Source organism: Eptesicus fuscus, chromosome 8, assembly GCF_027574615.1.
Source record: "Eptesicus fuscus isolate TK198812 chromosome 8, DD_ASM_mEF_20220401, whole genome shotgun sequence".
Taxonomy (NCBI): domain Eukaryota; kingdom Metazoa; phylum Chordata; class Mammalia; order Chiroptera; family Vespertilionidae; genus Eptesicus; species Eptesicus fuscus.
The window spans coordinates 7,555,673-7,578,906 of record NC_072480.1 but is presented as its reverse complement, the minus strand read 5'-3'; the positions used below and the strand labels follow the sequence as shown (position 1 = coordinate 7,578,906).

At 40.9% G+C, this 23,234-nt stretch overlaps 1 protein-coding gene and 1 pseudogene across 2 annotated transcripts in view; one reads left to right on the top strand and one right to left on the bottom strand.

Annotated features, from left to right (window-relative positions):
- The window catches only part of SGCG (sarcoglycan gamma), a 128,743-nt gene that overhangs the window by 8,015 nt on the left and 97,494 nt on the right, over positions 1 to 23,234 (bottom strand). For both annotated transcript variants that reach the window (XM_054719741.1, XM_054719742.1), the window contains one exon: positions 9,483 to 9,555. In XM_054719741.1, the coding sequence (XP_054575716.1) occupies positions 9,483 to 9,555 (73 nt within the window). The remainder of the gene's footprint in view (positions 1 to 9,482; positions 9,556 to 23,234) is intronic.
- On the top strand, positions 9,948 to 10,435 carry LOC129149932 (succinate dehydrogenase [ubiquinone] cytochrome b small subunit, mitochondrial-like; annotated as a pseudogene).

Here is a 23,234-nt window from a genome sequence, read left to right as displayed (position 1 = left end):
GGGGTGACCAGGTTGGGGGGGGGGCAGTTGGGGGCGATCAGGTTGGCAGGCAGAAGCAATTAGGGGTGATCAGGCAGGCAGGCAGGTGAGCAGTTAGGAGCCAGCGGTCCTGGATTGTGAAAGGGATGTCTGACTGCCGGTTTAGGCCCAATCCCCAGGATCTGGCCTAAACCGGCAGTCAGACATCCCCTATGGGGTCCCAGATTGGAGAGGGTGCAGGCTGGGCTAAAGAGACCCCCCACCCCTTGCACAAATTTTGTGCACCGGGCCTCTAGTATAAAGAATAAATGTCTAGGTGAAGTAGGTGATTTTATGTAAAAATATAGCAAAGTTTGAGAGCATTATGCTAAGTGTTATGAGACAGTTACAAAAAGACACATACTCTATGATTTCACTTATATGAGGTACCTAGAATAGTCACTTTCATAAAGACAGAACATAGAATGGTGTTTGTCAGGGGCTGGGGGAGGAAAATGATAAACTTTTTAATGGGCCCTGGCTGGGCAGCTCAGTTGGTTAGAGCATCATCCTGATACACCAAGGTTCCATGGTTGTGGGTTCGATCCCCAGTTGGGGCACATACAAGAATCAAGCAATGAATGCATAAATAAGTGGAACAACAAATCTCTCTCTCTCTCTCTCTTTCAAATCAAGAAATAAAAAAAGAAGTTGTTTAATGGAGACAATTTAAGTTTTTACAAAATGAAAAGTTCTAGAGATGGATGGTGATGATGGTTGCACAGCAATGTGAATGTTCTTAATACTTCTAAACTGTACACTTAAAGGTATTTAAGTTGGTAAATTTTATGTTATATGTATTTTACCACACTTAAACTATACTGTATATACACCATCATTTTTCCAACATTTTTTGCAAATATGAATTTTTCATGCATTTGATTTTTTTCATATTGCTCTTTCTCTAATATTACCCAAGGATATTTTTTTTCCATTGATTTGTAGACAGAGTGGAAGTGGGGAGAAGGGCAGAGAAACATTGATTGGTTGCCTCCTGCTCCCACCCTGACTGGGGCTGGGGATTGAACTGCAACCGAGGTACATTCCTTTGATCGGGAATCCAACTTGTGACACTAACCACTGAACAAACTAGCCAGAGCTACAGTACATGTATTTTATTAAATGTTTTGTAAATTGACATTTTCTAGAATGCTTTTTGCAAATTTCAAGCTCACAAAGACACCATTCTCTTTCACTAAAGTTGCAAATATTTTGCCCTGTTTGCAGCTGTATTGGAGATGGGTAGTATAACAAGAAAATATCATTTTTTTCTGTTAAAAATTGTGAACAATTTCAGGAAACTCATGCTAATGCTTTTCAGGGAAAAACGATGGCTCTGTGAAACACATGAATCATAAGCCCACAGCTTATGAACTAAATGAACTAAAATTGGAGGCATTAGTAGATATTCCTGGGTCTCCAAGAGAAGAAGGGGCAGTCCAGTCAGATGGGACAACCTGTGTAAAAGGATGGAGTCGGGTGGATGGCAGCACTCAAGTCTGGGAGGGCAGATCAGGCAGGGGGTGCTGTGAGGTCTCACGGCTGGACAGCCCTTAGGAAGAGCCCAGATCCATGAGGGCCATGAACACCCAGAGGTAGAGCCTTTCCAACTTTCCTAAGGCCAAGGTGGCATCCATGAAACTGAAATGCATAGTTGCATTTGGCAAAGTCCCTGATGGGCAGATTAGAGAGGAGCAAACTGAAGGCAGGACTATACTACAGGAAAATACAGGGTCAGGACTGAAGCAGGCAGGAGGGAGAGTAAAGGCCTGAAGCACAGAGACAGTAAGAATGGAAAACCAGGATTTTTATGTCTATGGGGACCCTGTTTAGAGTGTGCCGGATGTTTAAGGCCACTCTTGAGTGTAGGAATCCTAATCAGGAGCGTTCAAGGTTACTTTGCTATATGCAGGTGAAAGAAGCAAGGACACAGCTATCTTACTATATGTACACTGCACAAGCGTGCCCTTCTATAACCCAAAGACTGATGTCACTATTTGGAAAGACACTTCTTTTGTCTAAGTTAGTATATAGTCAGGCAAGATGAAGGACCTTTGTACCCAACAATGTCCTTTGAATTTTAGTTAGTAATGACTAGTTTTAAGTAGAAAGTCATGATAATAAAGACAACTAATGGAATAAAAAGCAATCTGGGAGAGAAATGGCAGCCGAATAGGCAGACATGTCCCAAGCCTTATCCCAGAGCAGATAGAAGGAGCAACTAAATAGAATAACATCCACCCAGAATTGGCAAAGTAGGCACAGCTGGTGAGACAATTCACAGCCGGGAAGGGCAGAGGACGCCTGGAGAATGGTAAAATCAGGGATCTGGGCTGGAGAGAGTTGTGAGACCTCCAAGCCCAGAGAATCAGAAGGAAGCTGCACAGCTGCTGTGACCCTTGGGAATAGGTGTAACAAAAAAAAGTCCACAGGGCTGCTGGCAGCAAGGGATTCTAGACCTAAGTCCACAGCCACAAGAGGCTGAGCCCGAAGGGGGCAGCCTGAATAAATGCCCAAGCCGCATGGTATCAGGGGGGAGAGAAACTCGCAGTGGCACAGCTCTTTCTCCTCTTTTTGGTCTTTGCTTTTATTTGCTAAACCCAGTTCATGGGACCTTTCAAAGACAAACATTCACCCATGGCTGAGGTGCAGGTGGAGGTGTGGACTTGTGGAGTCTGGGGAGAGGATGTGGAGAAGAGCAGGTCGGGGAGAGGTGGCTGGGAGTCTGGCACTGGGACGTACCTGACACCCCAGACCTAAGCAGCCATTTTCTCCTGAAGAGATTTCCCTGCAATCTCCAGACAACCAATACAGCCACACCCAGACTACACCCTGAGTGTTACAAAGGATACAAAAATAAATGTGAATAGTCCCTGAGAGCCCTCAGGGACTGGCCTGAAGAGAGGCTGTTCAGTCCCAGAAAGCGATATGGCAACCTCCCCAACTATAGCCCTGTCAGAAACAGCCACTTGAGAGATTAAGATTGACAGCAGGCATACAGGCTAAGTTGGCAGATTGGTCCCACCTGCTGGCAGTCAAGGCTGTGGAGATAGACACAAACAGAGGAGTGGTGGTCTGCTTGGAACTTCAATACCGTGCTGACTACATAACAGGAAACTGAGAAGTGGCAGACAGTACCGAAGAGCGGGATCTTAAACCAGCCCCATGGGGAATTAAAACTTGGTGGAAAAGAACAACACTTCACTTTTTTATTTTTATTTTATTTTATTATTGTTTTGTTATCTCTTTTTTCTTTATTTTCTTTTCATCTGTTTTTCTTTATTTTTTTTATTTCTTTTTGCATTATTTTTTCATCATTCTATTTTATTTTTTATTATTTTATCTTATTTTTTTAAAAATTTTTTTCTTCCTCTTTCTTTTTCTTTTTATCCACCCATCTTCTTTCTATACTGAATCAAGGTCCTCCCCATACTCATCCAATTCCTTAACAATGCTTTAGCCCAGGGTGTGGCAACCGCATGAGCAACAGCTACAAAAGCAGCTCACCCCCATCTGAGGAGCAGCAGCCATGTGAGCGACCTGCTCTCAGCCTCTACAGATTCTGCCCCCACCCTCTTTTCTGGGTGTTTGTTGTTTGCATTTTTTGGTTTATCTGTTTGTTCTGTGGTGTTTTCTCTCTCTCTCTATATATCTCTCTATATATATATATATTTTTTCCTTTTTCTTCTTTTTCTTTCCTCTCTTACCATTTTTTCTCTCCTCAATATCATTTGTGTTCTCTTTTCTCTCCCCTAATTCTCTTTTCTATGGTGGTCACTTATATTGGGGTTATTGATGTCGTGAGTACATTTGTGTTTTGGTCCCTTTGTGTCATGTCTTGTCGAGTTGCATTTTGTCCTGTTTGGTCAATGTGGTAGAGAGGGAGCCACATAACCAGACACCCAGAGAGGAGTCTCCATCCACAAATGGGTCAATAACTCTCCAGACCCAACTACAGAGGCAGGAAGATGGCAGCTGGGAGGACATAAGTGAGGGATAGAGCATGAATGAGTGAGGGAGCAAAAGGAGTGTGTGGACGTGTGTGTGTGTGTGTGTGTGTGTGTGTGTGTGTGTGTGTGAAGGACAGTTAGATCCTACAGGACCTTCGGGGACTGGCAGACCAGGCTCGTCTAGCAAGGCAGCCTCTGCTATCATTGCAAACAGTCCCGGGATGGCCAACTCTACCACAGAGGCTGGGCCAGCTTGAAGGGGACAGCTGCTGTGATTGGTAATCCAGCCTCACCTCCACCCAGGGTGCCCTCAGGCACCACTCAGGACTCTACAGCCACCCGCCAGGGACCTGCTGTCTCAGTGGTGGTCCCATGGGCACCAATATTCCAACCACGCTGGCCACAGGCTCCTGTGAGTTCCAAATCACGCTCCCCTCCTGTTGGCCTGACCCTTTAGCCAAGGGCGTGGCGAATGCATGAGCAACAGCTGCACAAGCAGCCCGAACCTGTCTGAGGAGCAGCAGCTGCATGCAACCCACCCCTGTCCAAGGAGCAGCAGCCACACGAGCAGCCCACCCCCTTCTGAGAAGCAGTAGACACCATTATCCAAGGAGCAACATCCGTGTGAGCATCCCACCCCCATCCAAGGCAAAGCAGCCACATAAGTGCATGAGCAGCCAGCCCCCACCAGCTGGAGGAGCCACTGCTGCTAGCAGTTGCAAGAGCAGCACCCACCCGAGGAGCCACCATCAACTGAGGAGCAGCTGCTGCCATAACCACCTGAGGAGCAGCCGCTGGCCTAGTAGCCATTGCTGCCTGTGGAGCAGCCCCCACATGACTCAACACCTAGATCTTTCAGCAGGAGCAAAAATGGAGTGATAAAGAAACCCCAAAACGAGGAATCACCAGAAAAGGAGGTAAGTGAATATGAGGCATGCAATATGTCAGAAAAAGAATTTAGAATAAGGGTCATACAGTTCATAAACCAGATGTATGAAAAAAAGCACAACAACTTATGTAAGAATCAAGAGGAAATAAAGAGTGATATAGCTACAATAAAAAACACTATGGAAACTTTCAACAATAGACTAGGAGAAGTGGAGGATAGAATTAGTGTATTAGAAGACAGGGCAGCAAAACACACACAAACTGAACTACAATTGGAGAAAAATATTAAAAGACAGGAGGAGAGTCTAAGGGAGCTTTACGACAACATGAAACAAAGAACCATAGAAATAATAGGAGTGCCAGAACAACAAGAAGAGGAACAAGGGTTAGAAAACCTATTTGAAGAAATAATGTCAGAAAAATTCCCTGATTTGGGAAATAAAAAAAGTCACACAAGCACAGAGAGTCCCAAACAGGATGAACCCAAAGAGACCCACACCAAAACATGTTGTAATTATGATGGCAAACGTTAACAGCAAAGAGAGAATCTTAAAGGCTACAAGAGACCCACCCAGAACAAGGGACTCACACAGACTGAAAGTGAAGGGATGGAAAAATATTGTTCAGCCAAATGAAAATGAGAAAAAAGCTGGGGTAGCAATACTTATATCTGATAAAATAGACATCAAAGTGAAGGTCATAAAAAAAGATAAGGACGATCACTTCATAATACTAAAGGGACCAATACAACAAGAGGATATAACTCTGTTAAACATATATGCACCCAATGCAGAGTACCTAAATACATTAAAAAAAAACTTCTGGAAGATATCAAGGGAGAGATCCACCACAACACAATCATAGTAGGGAACTTTAATACCCCACTGACATCACTGGATAAATCCTCTAGACAAAAAAAAACAGCAAAGAAACAGCAATACTAAATGATTCACTAGATCAGATGGACTTAATTGGTATCTTCAGAACATTTCACCCCAAAGCCATGGAATATACATTCTTCTCAAGTGCACATGGGACTTTTTCAAAGATAGACCACATATTGGGTCACAAGCAAAGACTCTCCAAACCCAAGAAGATGGAAATCATATCAAGCATCATCTCAGACCACAATGGCATAATATTATAAATCAACTACAATAAAAACAATAAAATAATTCAAACACTTGGAAGCTGAATTGCATGCTATTAAACAATGATTGGGTTACCAAAGAGATCAAAGAAGAAATAAAATACATCTGGGAAACAAATGACAATGAAAACACAACAATCTAAAATCTATGGGACACAGTGAAAGCAGTCCTGAGAGGGAAATTTATAGCTCTACAGGCCTACCTCAAAAAAAAAAAAAAAAAAAAGAAAAAGAAAAAATGGTAATAAATTATCTAACTCTACAACTTAAAGTATTATAAAGAAAGCAACAAAAAAAGCCTAGAATCAGCAGAAGGAAGGAGATAATAAAGATCAGAGTGAAAATAAATGATATAAATACAAAAAAAATACAAAAGATCAATGAAACCAAAAGCTGGTTCTTTGAAAGGATAAACAAGATTGATAAACCTCTAGCCAGGTTCACCAAGAAGCAAAGAGAGAGGACCCAAATAAACAAAATCAGAAATGAAAGAGGAGAAATAACAACAGACCCCACAGAAATACAAAGGATTGTAAAAAAAATACTATGAACAACTCTATTCCAACAAACTAGACAACCTGGAGGAAATGGACATATTCCTAGAAAAATACAATCTCCCAAAACTCAATCAGGAAGCATCTAAAAATCTCAATAGGCTGATAACTATGGAAGAAATTGAAGCAATCATCAAAAAGCTTCCAGCAAACAAAAGTCTGGGGCCAGACGGCTTCACTGGGGAGTTTTACCAAACATTCAAAGAAGAACTAAGACCTATCCTCCTCAGACTATTCCAAAAAATTCAAGAGGAAGGAACACTTCCAATCTCATTCTATGAAGCCAGCATCACCCTAATACCGAAACCAGATAAAGACAACACAAAGAAAGAGAATTGCAGGCCAATATCCCTCATGAACATAGATGCCAAAATCCTCAACAAAATTCTAGCAAATCAGATCCAGCATTACATCAGAAAGATCATACACCATGACCAAGTAGGATTTATTCTGGGGATGCAAGGATGGTACAGTATCCACAAATCAATAAATGTGATAATCACATAAATTGAAAGATAAAAATCGCATAGTCATATCAATTGATGCAGAAAAAGCATTTGACAAAATCCAACACCCTTTTGTGATAAAAACCCTCAGCAAAGAGTGAATAAAGGGACCATACCTCAACATAATAAAAGCCTTATATGACAAACCTACAGCCTTCATCATCTCAATGGGCAAAAACTAAAAAAATTTCACCTAAGAAAAGGAACAAGACAGGGGTGCCAACTTTCACCACTCCTGTTCGACATAGTACTGGAAGTGCTAGCCATTGCGATCAGACAAGAAGAAGAAATAAAATTTATCCAAATTAGAAAAGAAGACGTAAGACTGTCATTATTCACAGATGACATAACACTACATAGAATACCCTAAAGACTCCATCAAAAATTATTAAACTTAATAAATTAATTTGTCAGGATACAAAATTAACACCCAGAAATCTATGGCTTTTTTATATACAAATAATGAACTCACAGAAAGAGAAACTAAAAAAAAAAAAAATCTAATTTACCATTGCACCAAAAAAATGAAGATACCTAGGAATAAACTTAACTAAGGAGGTAAAAGACCTGTACTCAGAAAACTACAGGACATTGAAAAAAAGAGATAGAGGAAGACATAAACCGATGGAAGAATATACCGTGTTCATGGATTGATAGAATCAACATCATTAAAATCTCCATACTACCCAAAGCAATCTATAGATTCAATGAACTCCCCATTAAAATACCAACAGCATATTTCACAGATCTAGAAGGAACTCTCCATAAATTCATCTGGAATAAAAAAAAAAAAGACCCTGAATAGCTGCAGCAATCCTGAGAAAGAAGAACAAAGTAGGAGGGATCTCAATACCAGATATCAAGCTATATTACAAAGCCACTGTTCTCAAAACTGCCTGGTACTGGCACAAGAACAGACATATAGACCAATAGAATAGGGTAAAGAACCCAGAAATCAACCCAAACAACTATGGTCAATTAATATTTGACAAAGGAGGCAAGAGCATACAATGGAGTCTAGACAGTCTCTTCAATAAATGGTGTTGGGAAAATTGGACAGATATATGCAAAAAATGAAACTAGACCACCAATTTACACCATACCCAAAAATAAACTCAAAATGAATAAAGGACTTAAACATAAAATGGGAAACCATAAAAATATTAGAGGAATCCACAGGCAGCAAAATCTCAGACATATGCTGAAGCTATATGCCCGACACCTGCTAGGGCAATGGAAACTAAAGAGTAAATAAACAAATGGGACTACATCAAAATAAAAAACTTCTGCACAGCAAAAGAAACCATCAACAAAACAACAAGAAAGCCCACTGCATGAGAGAACATATTTGTCAATGTTATCTCAGATAAGGGTTTAATCACCAACATTTACAGGGAACTCATACAAATTAATAAAAGGAAGATCATCCAATCAAAAAATGGGCAACAGATCTAAATAGATACTTTTCAAAAGAGGACATACAGAAGGCCAAGAGACATATGAAAACATGCCCAAAGTCACTAATCATCTGAGAGATGCAAATCAAAATGACAATGCGGTACCATCTCACACCTGTCAGAATGGCTATCATCAACAAATCAACAAATGACAAGTGCTGGCAAGAATGCGGAGAAAAAGGAACCCTCGTGCACTGCTGGTGGGAATATAGACTGGTGCAGCCACTGTGGAGAACAGTATGGAGTTTCCTCAAAAACTTAAAAATGGAACTTTCATTTGACCCCACCCAGTGATCCCACTTCTAGGAATATATCTCAAGAAACTAGAAACACCAATCAGAAAGGATATATGCACCCCTATGTTCATAGCAGCCCAATTTGCAATAGCTAAGATTTGGAAACAGCCTAAGTGCCCATCAGCAGATGCGTGGATTAGAAAACTGTGGTACATCTACGCAATGGAATACTACGCTGCTATAAAAAGGAAGAAACTCCTACCATTTGTAATAGCATGGATGGACCTGGAGAGCATTATGCTAAGCAAAATAAGTCAGTCAGAAAAAAGATAAATGTCACATGATCTCACTCATTTTTGGAATATAATGAACAACATAAACTGATGAACAAAAACAGATCCAGAAACAGAGAAGCATCGATCAGACCGTCAAACCTCAGAGGGAAGGGGGAGACATCAATCAAAGGACTTGTATGCATGTATATAAGCATACCCAATGGACACAGACATTAGGGGCAGACACTAGGGGTGAGGGCATGAGTGCAGGGCTGTGGGGGGCTATGAAGGGGGATAAGGACACATATGTAATATCTTAATCAATAAAGAACAAAACTCACAGTGGGCAAAAGAAATCAATCTTGTTACAACTGCTAAAATATTATTCTAGCACCTATCCAGGTGTCTTGTATAAATGAGTATGTTTATATTTGAATAACATTTTTACCTCAACTCCTGAAATGGGTCGGCTCTTATGAGGGGTGTTTCTACTGAATGTTCAAAAAGAGCTCCTTCAGGCCCTAAACAAAAAACAAAGATACGTCATCTTACAAAAGTAAAATTAGTGACACATCAAACAGAATATTTAGACTATATACAAAAGCACAAGTAGGTTCTGATCTTTGTTGCTGAATTTGTGCGGATGTTTGAATTGCAGGGAAAAAAGAATAGGCATGCCCTAGCCAGTTGGCTCAATTGGTTGGAGCATTTCCACATACAACGAATGGTTTTGGGTTTGACTCCTGGTCAGGGCACATACATAGGTTGTGGTTTTGATCCCCAGTTGGGATATGTATGAGAAACAACCAATCAATGTTTCTCTCTCTCTTTCTTCCCCCCCCCCCCCACTTCCTTCCTCTCTCTAAAATCAATAAAAACATATCCTCCAGGACCTTGAACCTTCAGGAGCGAGATGGTGAGTGTGTGGAGGCTGGGTGTCCCCTGCAGTGCCCAAGGAGGCAGAGTTCTCTTCCTCTGAACCCAGTGGGGGGTCAGATTTGCTCAAATCTCAGCATTTCTCCAGGACCAACCTACCCACGCACATTCACCTGTCACCCAGCCGCTTTCTGGTTCCAAGCCTGCATCTCTTCACGGGACTGGTGAGAGGGTTGTCAGTGTTTTGCTTCTGGGCCTACTTCCATCTGTGTATTTGAATCCTTCCATTGTGATGGACTACTCCCTGGCTTAAGTCCTCGCTCTCCTTGGTCATGGGGCCTCGGGGAAGTTTTTACTATGTTCAAAAGGATGCGTTGCTAAAAGCTCCCAAGACAGGCCTTTTGGCACTCTCAGCTTTCACCTTTGCTGGGCTTTGCTATTTCAACTATCACAATGTGGGCATCTGCAAAGCTGTTGTCATGCTGTGGAAGCTCTGACCTTCTTGACTTAATACCTGGACAATTGATTGTACACCTCTTTGCCTCTGCTCTGTCATGCCATTCATCTCACAATAAGAAAATAACAGAGAAGTCCACTGGTGAGATAAACCTTTTCTAATCACCTGGCTAGTTTTAGAATTTAATCTGTGAGGAAAAGGTTTAAGAGGAATTATAGCCAAGAAATTGTGAGATTGAGTTAGTTCCACATTCTGGCAAGTGAATGAGGTTGTCCTCCAGTTTCTCACAAGACTCACAATATAACTGAACATTATATATAAGCTTTCGCATTTAATTTACCAAACTCTTAAAGGGAATTAAGCTTTATTACTATCAATACCTAATCAAACATCTATATTTGCCTTGGGAGTTATGGAGAAAGGGAAAAACTATCCTATATAATAAAAAACCAGTGACCATAAGCATAATGACCGGAATGACCACTCGACCAGTCACTATGAGGTGGGGGGCCAGCAAGGGGAACCAGGTGGCTGGCGGCAGAGGCGGGGCAGGACCCGGGGCCGGCGAGGGGAACTGGGTGGCTTGTGGAGGTGGTGGGGTGGGACGAAGGCCAGCGAGGGGAACTGGGTGGCTGGTGGAGGCGGTGGGGTGGGACAAAGGCCAGCGAGGGGAACCAGGTGCCTGGAGTGGGGCAGAACCTGGGGCCGGCGAAGGCAACCGGCTAGCTGGCGGGAGTGGCGGGGTGGGACCAGGGACTGGCAAGTGGGCGGAAGATGGGCCTGATTGCAGGCTGGGCCTCGGGACCCTACCCATGCATGTTTTCGTGTGCTGAGCCTCTAGTTAACTCATAAGTAAAGACTACATCAGCTTAGCCAGCATTTAATGTTTGAAAACTTCCCCCCTTTGTTCAGGTAATACTAGTCACTGATGGTTATATGTCTTTGGGAAACTTTAAAGTTAGGAAATGCTAATATTTCACATTACTAATTTCTAAATCCTGGGGAAAAGAGCCTGGAGAACTTCTGAATATAGAGAAGTTCCAGGCAGGGAAGAAGTACCCATGTAGAGGTATCAAAATATTACACATTCTAAAGTGAGACTTACTCCTCAAATGTGTTCATTTTACTTGCCCCAAAATAATATCCACAAAATATAAAATTAAATACAGGGTGTGTGTTTTTTCAAATTCTGTAATAAAAAAAAAATTATATCCTTCAGTGTGGATTAAAAAAATAGGCACAACTGCTCTCTTGCTTTTCTAAGGATACCACAATTTCAGTAAGTTCCTATAGAAATATGCTTTTAAACCAATTCAAAATATGCAGGCTTATTATTATTATTTTAATCCTTACCCCAGGATATGTTTATTGATTTTAGAAAGAGAAGGGAAAGGAAGAGAAAGAGAAACATCTATGTGAGAGAGAAACATTGATCAGTTGCCTCATGTATGCATCCTGACCAGGAATCAAACTTGCAACACAGGTATGTGCTCTGACCAGGAATCAAACCCACAACCTTTCAGTGTTCCGGAAAATGTCCAATTAACTAAGCCATCTGGCCAGGGCTGCAGGCTTATTTTAAATGTGGGAAGCAATATAAGCTCTCAAATTGAAAAAGAAGTAATTGGGAGATTAAAGATGGCGACCGGCAGGAAGGTAGGTAGAGAGAGTGTGTGAGTGAGGAACCCATAGAGGAGAGTGTAGACGTGTGTGGTGTGTGTGTGTGTGTGAGCTAGGGTCAGTTAGATTCTGCACGTCTTCCAAGGGGCTGCCTAACCGGGCAGTCCTAGACGGCAGAGCCCCGCGCACAAAGCGGACACATCTCCGCGGCTGTTGCGGACGCGGAGACCACGCCATCTTGAGAAACAGAGCTGCCTGAGACTCGGATCCTGGCTTCTGACACAAACCAGGACCCTGCAGCCACTGGGGACAGAGAACTGCTATCACAGCTTCAGACCAACAAACAACAAGAATCCAGACTTCCCGGCAGAATTCCGTGAGTCAAAGAGCCTACCCCCTCCCCGCAGGCGCGCAGACAGCGCCATTTTAACTGATAGATCCGCCTCTCGCCCGAGCCGCAGAGCTTTGCGCAGGGACTCGCTCCCCCTCAGGGAATTTGGCGCGCGCGTGCGAGCGCACAGGAGAGAATCAGCTCCCTGTTGGGGAAATCTGTCAGTGCGCACAGAGGGCTCCCCTTCGGAGAATTTGGGGGAATTTGGCTTGCGGGTCACAGCTCTCCCTTCAGGGAATCTTAGTGCTTGCACAGAGGGGCTTTCCCTTTGGGGAATTTGGCGCGCAGGACAGACTCCGCCCCCCTTCCGGGACTCCGGTAGAGTGCACAGAGCCAGCTCACCTTCAGGAAATCAAGAGTGTGCGCCCTAGCCGGTTTGGCTCAGTAGAGAGAGCACACACAGGTCGCAGCTCCACTTCAGGGAATTTGGCACGCCGGACACAGCTGCCTGGGATCCCTGACTCACAGCGCATTCACACTAAGAGCCAGCGACCCCAATTGTTGGTGCATGCACACATAGGGACCCTGAGTCTCAACGAGAAACCGCACAAGGCAACAGAGACTCTGACACTCTAGTCTTGGTGCAGACACAGGGAAACTCTGACTCCTGGCACATGCTAAGGATCTCATTTTCGGCACATACCAACAGTGTGGTGCAGACAGGGCCCCTGAATCTAAGTGTGCACACGAGACCACACGGAACACTGGGGACACTGACCCTGGGCAAGTCTGGTTCCCACCAACCAAAGGCAGCCACACGTCCTAATGTCAGAGCACTTCAGTGAAACTCGGGTGGAGCGAAGTCCCCACAGCACACGGCCCAGGTCCACGCAAACGGAAGCTTGAGCTTTCTGGTGATAGCCAGAATGGGGAAACGAAATAACTCACAGAGGAAAGAAAATGTGGAGTCGCCAAGAAAGGAAATCAGTGAAACTGAAGCTTGCAACATGACCGAAAAGGAGTTTAGAGTAATGGTCGTGGAATTTATACATCGGATGGATGAGAAAATAAACAATTTATGCAAGAATCAGGAAGAAATGAAAAGTGATATAGCTACAATCAAAAACACCATGGAAAGTTTCAACAGTAGACTACAAGAAGCAGAGGACCGAATTAGTGAGTTAGAAGATCAGGTACAGAAACAAGCTCAATCTCAACAGCAATTGGAGAAAAAAATTAAAAAGCAGGAGGAAAGCCTAAGGGAGCTTCGGGACACATGAAACAAAGTAACATGCGTATAATAGGGCTGCCAGAAGGACAAGAAGAGCAGCAGGGATTAGAAAATCTATTTGAAGAAATAATGACAGAAAACTTCCCGGATATGGGAAAGATAAAAGTTATGCAAGTACAGAGAGTCCCAAGCAGGATCAACCCCAAAAGACCCACACCAAGACATGTCATAATTTCAATGGCAAATATAAATGATAAAGAGAGAATCTTAAAGGCGGCAAGAGAGAGACAGAGAGTTACCTACAAAGGAACACCCATCAGATTGTCAAATGATTACTCAACAGAAACACAACAAGCTAGAAGTGAATGGACGGAGGTATACAAAGTGTTGCAAAGCAAAGGACTGAATCCAAGAATACTATATCCAGCAAGACTATCAATCAAAATTGAAGGGGAAATCAGGAGCTTTGCAGATAAAAAAAGGCTTAAGGAGTTTATCACCACCAAACCAGCAATGCAAGAATTGCTAAAGGGAATACTGTAAAAAGAAGAAATAAACAGGTAAGAAGGAATATCGACACAAAAATAGATATGACCACAAACAAATACCTTTCAGTAATATCTTTAAATGTAAATGGACTAAATGCTCCAATCAAAAGATATCGAGTAGCTGAATGGATAAAAAAACACGACCCATATATATGCTGTCTACAAGAGACCCACTTCAGAACAAGAGACTCACACAGATTGAAAGTGAAGGGATGGAAAAATATCTTTCAGGCAAATGGAAATGAAAAAAAAGTTGGGGTAGCAATACTTATATCTGACAAAATAGACCTCAAAGTAAATGCCATAACAAGAGATAAGGAAGGCCACTTCATAATACTAAAGGGAGAAATCCAACACGAAGAAATAATTCTGGTAAACATATACGTTCCCAATATAGGAGCACCCAAATACATAAAAAAACTCCTGGAAGATTTCAAGGGAGAGATTAATAGCAATACAATCATAGTAGGAGACTTTAATACCCCACTATCACCACTGGACAAATCCTCTAAACAAAAAATCAGCAAAGAAACAGCAATCCTAAATGAATCACTAGACCAGATGGAATTAATTGACATCTTTAGAACATTTCACCCCGAAAGCCACAGAATATACATTCTTCTCAAGTGCACATGGGTCATTTTCAAAGATAGACCATATGCTGGGTCACAGGCAAAGTCTCTTCAAATTCAAGAAGATAGAAATTATATCAAGCGTCTTCTCAGATCACAGTGGCATAAAACTGGAAATCAACTACAATAAATACAATCCAAAGAAATCAAACACTTGGAGACTAAAAAGCATGCTATTAAACCATGACTGGGTCACCAGAGAGATCAAGGAAGAAATAAAAAACATCATGGCAACAAATGACAATGAAAACACAACAATCCAAAATCTATGGGACACAGTGAAAGCAGTCTTGAGAGGGAAGTTCATAGCTCTACAAGCCTATTGCAAAAAACAAGAATCAATGGTAATAAATTACTTAACCCTACAACTCAAAGAGCTAGAAAAAGAGCAGCAAGAAAAGCCCAGTGTAACCAGAAGGAAGGAAATAACAAAGATCAGAGCAGAGATAAATGACATAGAGACCAAAGAAACAATACAAAAGATCAACAAAACCAAGAGCTGGTTCTTCGAAAGGATAAACAAGATTGATGGACCTCTAGCCAGGCTCACCAAGAAGCAAAGAGAGAGGACCCAAATAAACAAAATCAGAAATGAAAGAGGCAAAATAACAACAGACCCCGCTGAGATACAAAGGATTGTTACAAAATACTATGAACAACTCTATTCCAACAAACTGGACAACCTGGAGGAAATGGACATATTCCTAGAAAAATATAACCTTCCAAAAATCAATCAAGAAGAATCTAAAGAGCTCAATAGGCCAATAACTATGGACGAAATTGAAGCAGTCATCAAGAAGCTTCCAGCAAACAAAAGCCCGGGGCCTGATGGCTTCACAGGAGAGTTTTACCAAACATTCAAGGAACAATTAAAACCTATCCTCTCAAACTATTCCAAAAAATTCAAGAGGAAGGAACACTTCCAAGCTCCTTCTATGAAGCCAGCATCACCCTAATACCAAAACCAGATAAAGACAACACAATGAAAGAGAATTACAGGCTAATATCCCTCATGAACATAGATGCCAAAATCCTCAACAAAATTCTAGCAAATCGGCTCCAGCAGTACATCAGAAAGATCATACACCACGACCAAGTAGGATTTATCCCAGGAATGCAAGGATGGTATAATATCCGCAAATCAATAAACGTGATACGTCACATAAACAAATTGAGAGATAAAAATCACATAGTCATATCAATTGATGCAGAAAAAGCATTTGACAAAATCCAACACCCTTTCTTGATAAAAACTCTCATCAAGGTGGGAATAGAAGGCTCATACCTCAACATAATAAAAGCTATATATGATAAACCCACAGCAAACATCATACTCAATAGACAAAAACTAAAAACATTTCACCTAAGAACAGGAACAAGACAGGGATGCCCACTCTCACCACTCCTGTTTGACATAGTACTGGAAGTATTAGCCATTGCAATTAGACAAGAAGAAGAAATAAAAGGCATCCAAATTGGAAAAGAACAAGTAAAGCTGTCTTTATTTGCAGACGACATGATATTGTACATAAAAAATCCGAAAGACTCCGTCAAAAAACTAATAGACTTAATAAATGAATTTGGCAATGTAGCAGGATACAAAATTAACGCCAAGAAATCTATGGCCTTTCTATACACCAATAGTGAACTTACAGACAGAGAAACTAAAAAGGCAATTCCATTTACCATCGCACCAAAAAAATTAAGATACCTAGGAATAAACTTAACTAAGGAGGTAAAAGACCTATACATGGAAAACTACAGGACACTGAAAAAAGAGATAGAGGAAGACATAAACAGATGGAAGAACATACCATGTTCATGGATTGGTAGAATCAACATCATTAAAATGTCCATACTACCTAAAGCAATCTATAGATTCAATGCACTCCCCATTAAAATACCAATGGCATATTTCACCGACCTTGAAAGAACTCTCCAAAAATTCATCTGGAATAAAAAAAGACCCCGAATAGCCACAGCAATTCTGCGAAAGAAGAATAAAGTAGGAGGGATCTCAATACCAGATTTCAAGCTGTATTACAAAGCCACTGTTCTCAAAACAGCCTGGTACTGGCACAAGAACAGACATATAGATCAGTGGAACAGAATAGAGAATCCAGATATCGACCCAAACCACTATGCTCAATTAATATTTGACAAAGGAGGCATGAACATACAATGGAGTCAAGACAGTCTCTTCAACAAATGGTGTTGGGAAAATTGGACAGATACATGCAAAAAAATGAAGCTTGATCACCAACTTACGCCATACACAAAAATAAACTCAAAATGGATACAGGACTTAAACATAAGACGGGAAACCATAAAAATACTAGAGCAATCCACAGGCAGCAAAATCTCAGACATATGCCAAAAGAAATTCTTCACTGACACTGCCCCTAGGGCAATGGAAGCTAAAGAGAAAATTAACAAATGGGACTACATCAAAATAAAAAGCTTTTTCACAGCAAAAGAAACCATTAACAAAACAACAAGAAGGCCTACTGCATGGGAGAACATATTTGCAAATGGCATCACTGATAAAGGTTTGATCTCCAACATCTACATGCAGCTTATACAACTTAATAAAAGGAAGATAAATGATCCAATAAAGAAATGGGCAACAGACCTAAATAGAAGCTTTTCAAAAGAAAACAGAAGGAAGGCCAAGAGACACATGAAAACATGCTCAACGTCACTAATTATCCGAGAGATGCAAATCAAAACAACAATGCGGTACCATCTCACACCTGTCAGAATGGCTATCATCAACAAATCAACAAACGACAAGTGTTGGCGAGGATGCGGAGAAAAAGGGAACCCTCGTGCACTGCTGGTGGGAATGCAGACTGGTGCAGCCACTGTGGAGAACAGTATGGAGCTTCCTCAAAAAACTGAAAATGGAACTCCCATTTGACCCAGTAATCCCACTCCTGGGAATATATCCGAAGAAACTAGAAACACCAATCAGAAAGGATATATGCACCCCTATGTTCATAGCAGCACAATTCACCATAGCTAAGATTTGGAAACAGCCTAGGTGCCCGTCAGCAGATGACTGGATCAGAAAACTGTGGTACATCTACACAATGGAATACTATGCTGCCATAAAAAAGAAGGAATTCCCATCATTTGCAGCAACCTGGATGGAATTGGAGAACATTATGTTAAGTGAAATAAGTCAGTCAATGAAAGAAAAATACCACATGATCTCACTCATTTATGGGTAATAAAGAACATTATAAACTTGAACAAAAAGATAGATACAGAGACAGTAAAGCATCAAACAGACTGTCAAATTACAGGGGGAAAGTTAGGGAGAGGTGGGGGAGATAAGAGATCAATCAAAGGACTTGTATGCATGCATATAAGCATAACCAATGGATGCAAAACTCTGGGGGGTGAGGGCATATATGGGAGTGGGGTGGGGGGTGGCAATGGTAAAATATGTACACATATAATACCTTAATAAAAAAAATTGGAGAAAAAAAAAAGAAGTAATTACAGTTGAAAACTGCATGTCTGTATCCTTTAGGTAATAGTCGTTTGACTCATTCTCTAGATTTTATGTGTAAAAATTGTGTCTTGTGTCATTTGTTTCTTAAAGCACATCAAGAAATTAGAGAAAAATAAAAAATTTTAAATATTGAAAATTGACTTTCTAATTTCTAGGAGTCAGTATCTTCCCTATTGTTTCACTAGTCTGAGAATTGAATTATACACAAGACATGGTGTGAGTGGAGGTGAAGAGATGCAAAGATGACAATGACATGTTCTTTGACATACCTAGTTGGTTTAATATTCAGAACTTTACAGGGCAGGTGAGATTATTTTACTGAGGAGGAAACTGAGGAACAGAAAGGTTAATTAAGTTTCCTAAAGTCACACAGTTAAAGGGCAGGACTGTGATTTGAATTCAAAACCCATACTTTTAATCTATATGCTATAGGGTTTATCATACATAATAAACAAATACTATATAGTAGAAAGTAATGTGCCAGTAGGAGTGTGCAACTAAGTTATTTTGGGTGTCATCAGCAGGGGAACATTACTTTAAGGCAAGGAAGACTTTCTATAGTAAAATGCAGTTGCCCTGAACCTTAAAATAAATAGACATTTGTAACTATATGGAGGTGATGGACAATAATTTTCAAGGAAAGCAGTAGTGCAGGAGCAGGAAAATGTGACCAGTGTATAGGAATGAATGAATAATCCAATTACTAGAAAAATAAAGAAGTCAACATGGAAATATTTAAAACTAGAGGCCTGGTGCATGAATTCATGCACAGGTGGGGTCCCTCTGGGTGTCCTGCAGGGATCGGGCAGAAACCCTCAGTCCAACGCCGCCCACAGCTCCTACCTGCCGCTCCCACTCATCCCGGCCCCACTGTGCCTGCTGCGGGCTTGCGCCCAATCAGTCCTGATCAGGAGAGGCTCGTGCTGCTGCAGCAGTGCTCGCCAGCCATGAGCCCTGCGTCTGGCGCCCTCCCAAGGGGAGTGGCCTGCAGGATTCGGCTGAAACTGGCCCTCCAACATCCCCCAAGGGGTCCCAGATTGTGAGAGAGCGCAGGTCAGACTGAGGGACCCCACCGGTGCACAATCGGGCTGGGAAGGGACCACGGGAGGGCTCCAGGGCATGTCCAGTCCATCTCGCTCAGTTCTGATCAGCCGGACCCCAGCAGCAAGCTAACCTACCAGTCGGAGCATCTTCCCCTGGTGGTTAGTGCATGTCATAGCGACTGGTCGACCAGTTGACTGTCTGCTCCCTGGTGGTCAGTGCACATCATAGCAAGTGGTTGAGCAGCCTTAGCATATCATTAGCATATTACACTTTGATTGGTTGTTCGGTTGTTCTGCTGTTTGGTCTATTTGCATATTACCCTTTTATTAAGTATGCTAATAAAAGGGTAATATGCTAATTATACCAGATAGACCGGATGTTCTTCTAGACAATGCCACAGTGGCGGGGCCAATGTAGAGGCAGTTAGAGGTGATCAGGCTGGCAGGGGAAAGCAATTAGGGGTGGCCAGGCTGGCAGGGGAGCAGTTAGGGGCATCAGGCAGGAGGGCAGAGTGGTTAGGGGTGATCAGGAAGGCAGGCAGATGAGTGGTTAGGAACCAGCGGTCCCGGATTGCAAGAGGGATGTCCGACTGCCAGTTTAGGCCTGATCCTGCAATCAGACATCCCCCGAGGGGTCCCGGATTGGAGAGGGTGCAGGCTGGGCTGAGGGATCCCCCCCCCCCCATGCATGAATTTCATGCACAAGGCCTCTAGTATAGGATATTGTAGGCATACACATAGATTTAAGTAACACTACTTTGCCTATACATACTCATCATGATTTACCTAGGTCCCTGTGCCTTTCCTGAACTATGCCTCATTCTTAGGGTTCACCCCTGGCTTAGACCCCACCCCTGTTTTAGGATCTGCCCCTGGTTTAGGTCCCTCTCCAGACTTAGGGTCTGCAGCTGCAAAAAACTTGTTCCTCTCCCTCTTAGTCCCAAAAAGAGTTCAGCAGATATTTTCACATTGTGCAGAATTTCCTCTTTAGGGAATACTGAAAATGATTAAAATGTTTATTTTTTAATTTACTCATGTACTAGTTTTGATACTTACCATTGAAAACCTGGTGAAAGTTTCCCAGACACCAAGTTGAGCAAAGGTCTTGTCAGCAGTCTTTCCTGATTTAACAGTTCACATTTTCTTTACAACAATACTACCTGTATTAGTTTTGTCATTATAATTACTGCTTCTCTAGGAATTTTGTTTAAATATAAAGACATAACAAACGCACACATTCTCATTCAAGAAATAAAAGTATGTGGCAAATAAGTAAAATAGAATTAAATTAGCAAAAAATGAAAATTCAAAATAACAAATCAGATGTGGTAACATGATCAACACAAAAACTGTAATCAGCTGAAATAAAGGAACACAAAAGCAAAGGTTAACATTGTATGAAAATAACATTATAATTCATGCAAATTATATTTGGATAAGAACAGATCCTCATACATGCTATAATATAACACTCCTTAAAATACCACCTAAATGCCCAGCTGGCATGGCTCAGTGGTTGAGTGTCAACCTATGAACCAGGAGGGCATGGTTCAATTCCCAGTCAGATGCGGATTGCAGATTCGATCCTTGGTGTGGGGCATGCAGAAGGCAGCTGATCAATGATTCTCTCATCATTAATGTTTCTATCTCTCCCTCTCCCTTCTTCTCTGAAATAAAAAATAAATACCAACTAAGCAAACCTCAATGATAATGGTGACCATTATGTAAAGGAAGACTATTTTAAGTGCCCTTTCTAAAACAAAGAAACTATAATGTATTTTGATTTAAATTTTTATTTTTATTTTAGCACAGCTTCAATTACTTTTCCTCTAAGTGTAATTATTCTAATAGTGCCAGTGGGACTATTTATAAGAAAATATAACTCCATAATTAGATTTAAATGCATGCCAATTACCTTCTAATGATCAGAGTCAATGATAGAGTGACCTAATAATGACAATGTACTGTTGGCAGACATAAAGTCTACAAATATGCATTATCTTCTAATAAGATGAGCAATTTCTCTATCATTGAAATTGTAAATGCCCAAATTATATGAACTTGATTATGTCATTACTCTAGCCTCAAAGTAAATATGCCTTAGAACTTATTTACATATAATAAAATAGATGTTTCCTAAATGGTTTCATAAAATATTTCTCAGTAAATGATTGTTGATCTTCAATTAATTATATTTCTTTATGTTTTTACTCATATTTAATACCCCCAACCAAGACTATATATAAAAATATAAGTGATGTAACATCTGCTCCTTTTGGAAAATAGAGCATATTATTTGAAATTATATAAATTATAGGAAGGGGAAAATTCCACTATAAAATTTTGTCACATAAATCATGTAGTAAAATGACCTTATCTAATATGACCCTGTATAAATATTATATATACAAGAAAGTGTGATAAAACAGACCAAAAAAAGCCCAGGCTTATAATATTAACCATTTTTAAGAATATATCACCAAGATCAGACATGGTAAATGATGTAGTCATTTCTACTACCAGTAGTATTTGAATGACACCATTCTTTTCTGGATCCTACAACAATTTATGATGAATGATACTCATGTGAGGAACTTTATTCAGATTTTGGTACAAGATGGATTAAAATAGTGGTGAAGCAGTTGAAAAGTTCATGGGGTAGAGCCCAGAAATCATGGAGGTCATGGACAGAGCCCAAAAACTGGAAGGGAAATTGTTCCAAGTTGCTTCATTCTTTCTAACATACTGCTACTTCTGTATTCTTCAGTTACAGAAATGCACAGAGTTCAATATTAATACCTCTGTTCAAACAATGAATAATATATACCCAGACATATATTTGATTTTTGTATTTACACTGATAACTATTTATTAAGATTAATTTCACATATCCATTGAGTATTTATAAACTGAAATGGGCATTTTAAATAGGGAAAAAAATTCTGTTGCTCCCCTTTTCAGTCAAACTTCCACACAATGTCTGAACTGCCCCTATTCTATTCACTCGGCCACCACTACAAACTGTCCTTTGCTTAAAACTCCAATGAAAATGCTCTTGTTAATATAATAATGACATCCATGATAATAAATCCAAGGGTCCTCACCTTTCCTGGATCTCAAATTCTGGGAACACAGTGTCTTTCTTGGTACTAGGAAAAAGGCCATTGTGACATCCCTCCCACCACATTGTCTGTCAAAAACTCTCTGTTGGTGACTGTTCTCCCTTTACATGGGCTCTAATGTTGGCATCTCTGAGTTCACTTGATTGATGATGTCCTCATGTGTATCTCTGTTCTAGATTGCTGCTCTGAACAATAGGTACCTCACTTATCCAACAGCAGGCTTAATATATTCACTTGGTTTGTTCACAGATATTTTCAATTTATATATCTAAAACATTAACTGTTAGTTCTCTCTGCCTTACAAATGTATTCTTCTCCTCAGTTATCTCCATTACCCAGAGAGTAATGACATCATCCAGATAGATATATAATCTTTTCATCTTTGATTCCCTCCCTGGATGCCTGACACCCATTTGATTTATGTGTCTCTATATGTTAATTCTTAGTTTGGAGTCATTAGCTTCCCACTGTGACCATCTAGGCCAGGTCAACATCATTTATTGCCTGTACTATATCTCCCATTGGATCTTACTGCTTCCATTCTTTCCTCTAAACAATATATTCTCCCTTGCAATAGTCATATTGATCTTGAAATATATAATAAGCCAAGGAGTACCATGTTCCAGACATCCAATGACTTTCCTTTGCCCTAAAACAAAATCTAGCTTCTTATAGTGGCCTACAAGTACCTGAATAATCTGGTCTCTTTGTATCTCCTGTTACACCAGGCTTATTTCAGACTCAAATTTAATAAGACTAAAAGATAAAAATTATGAAATAATATGACCCAGATAAACCCAAAGAGAACAATCATCAAAAC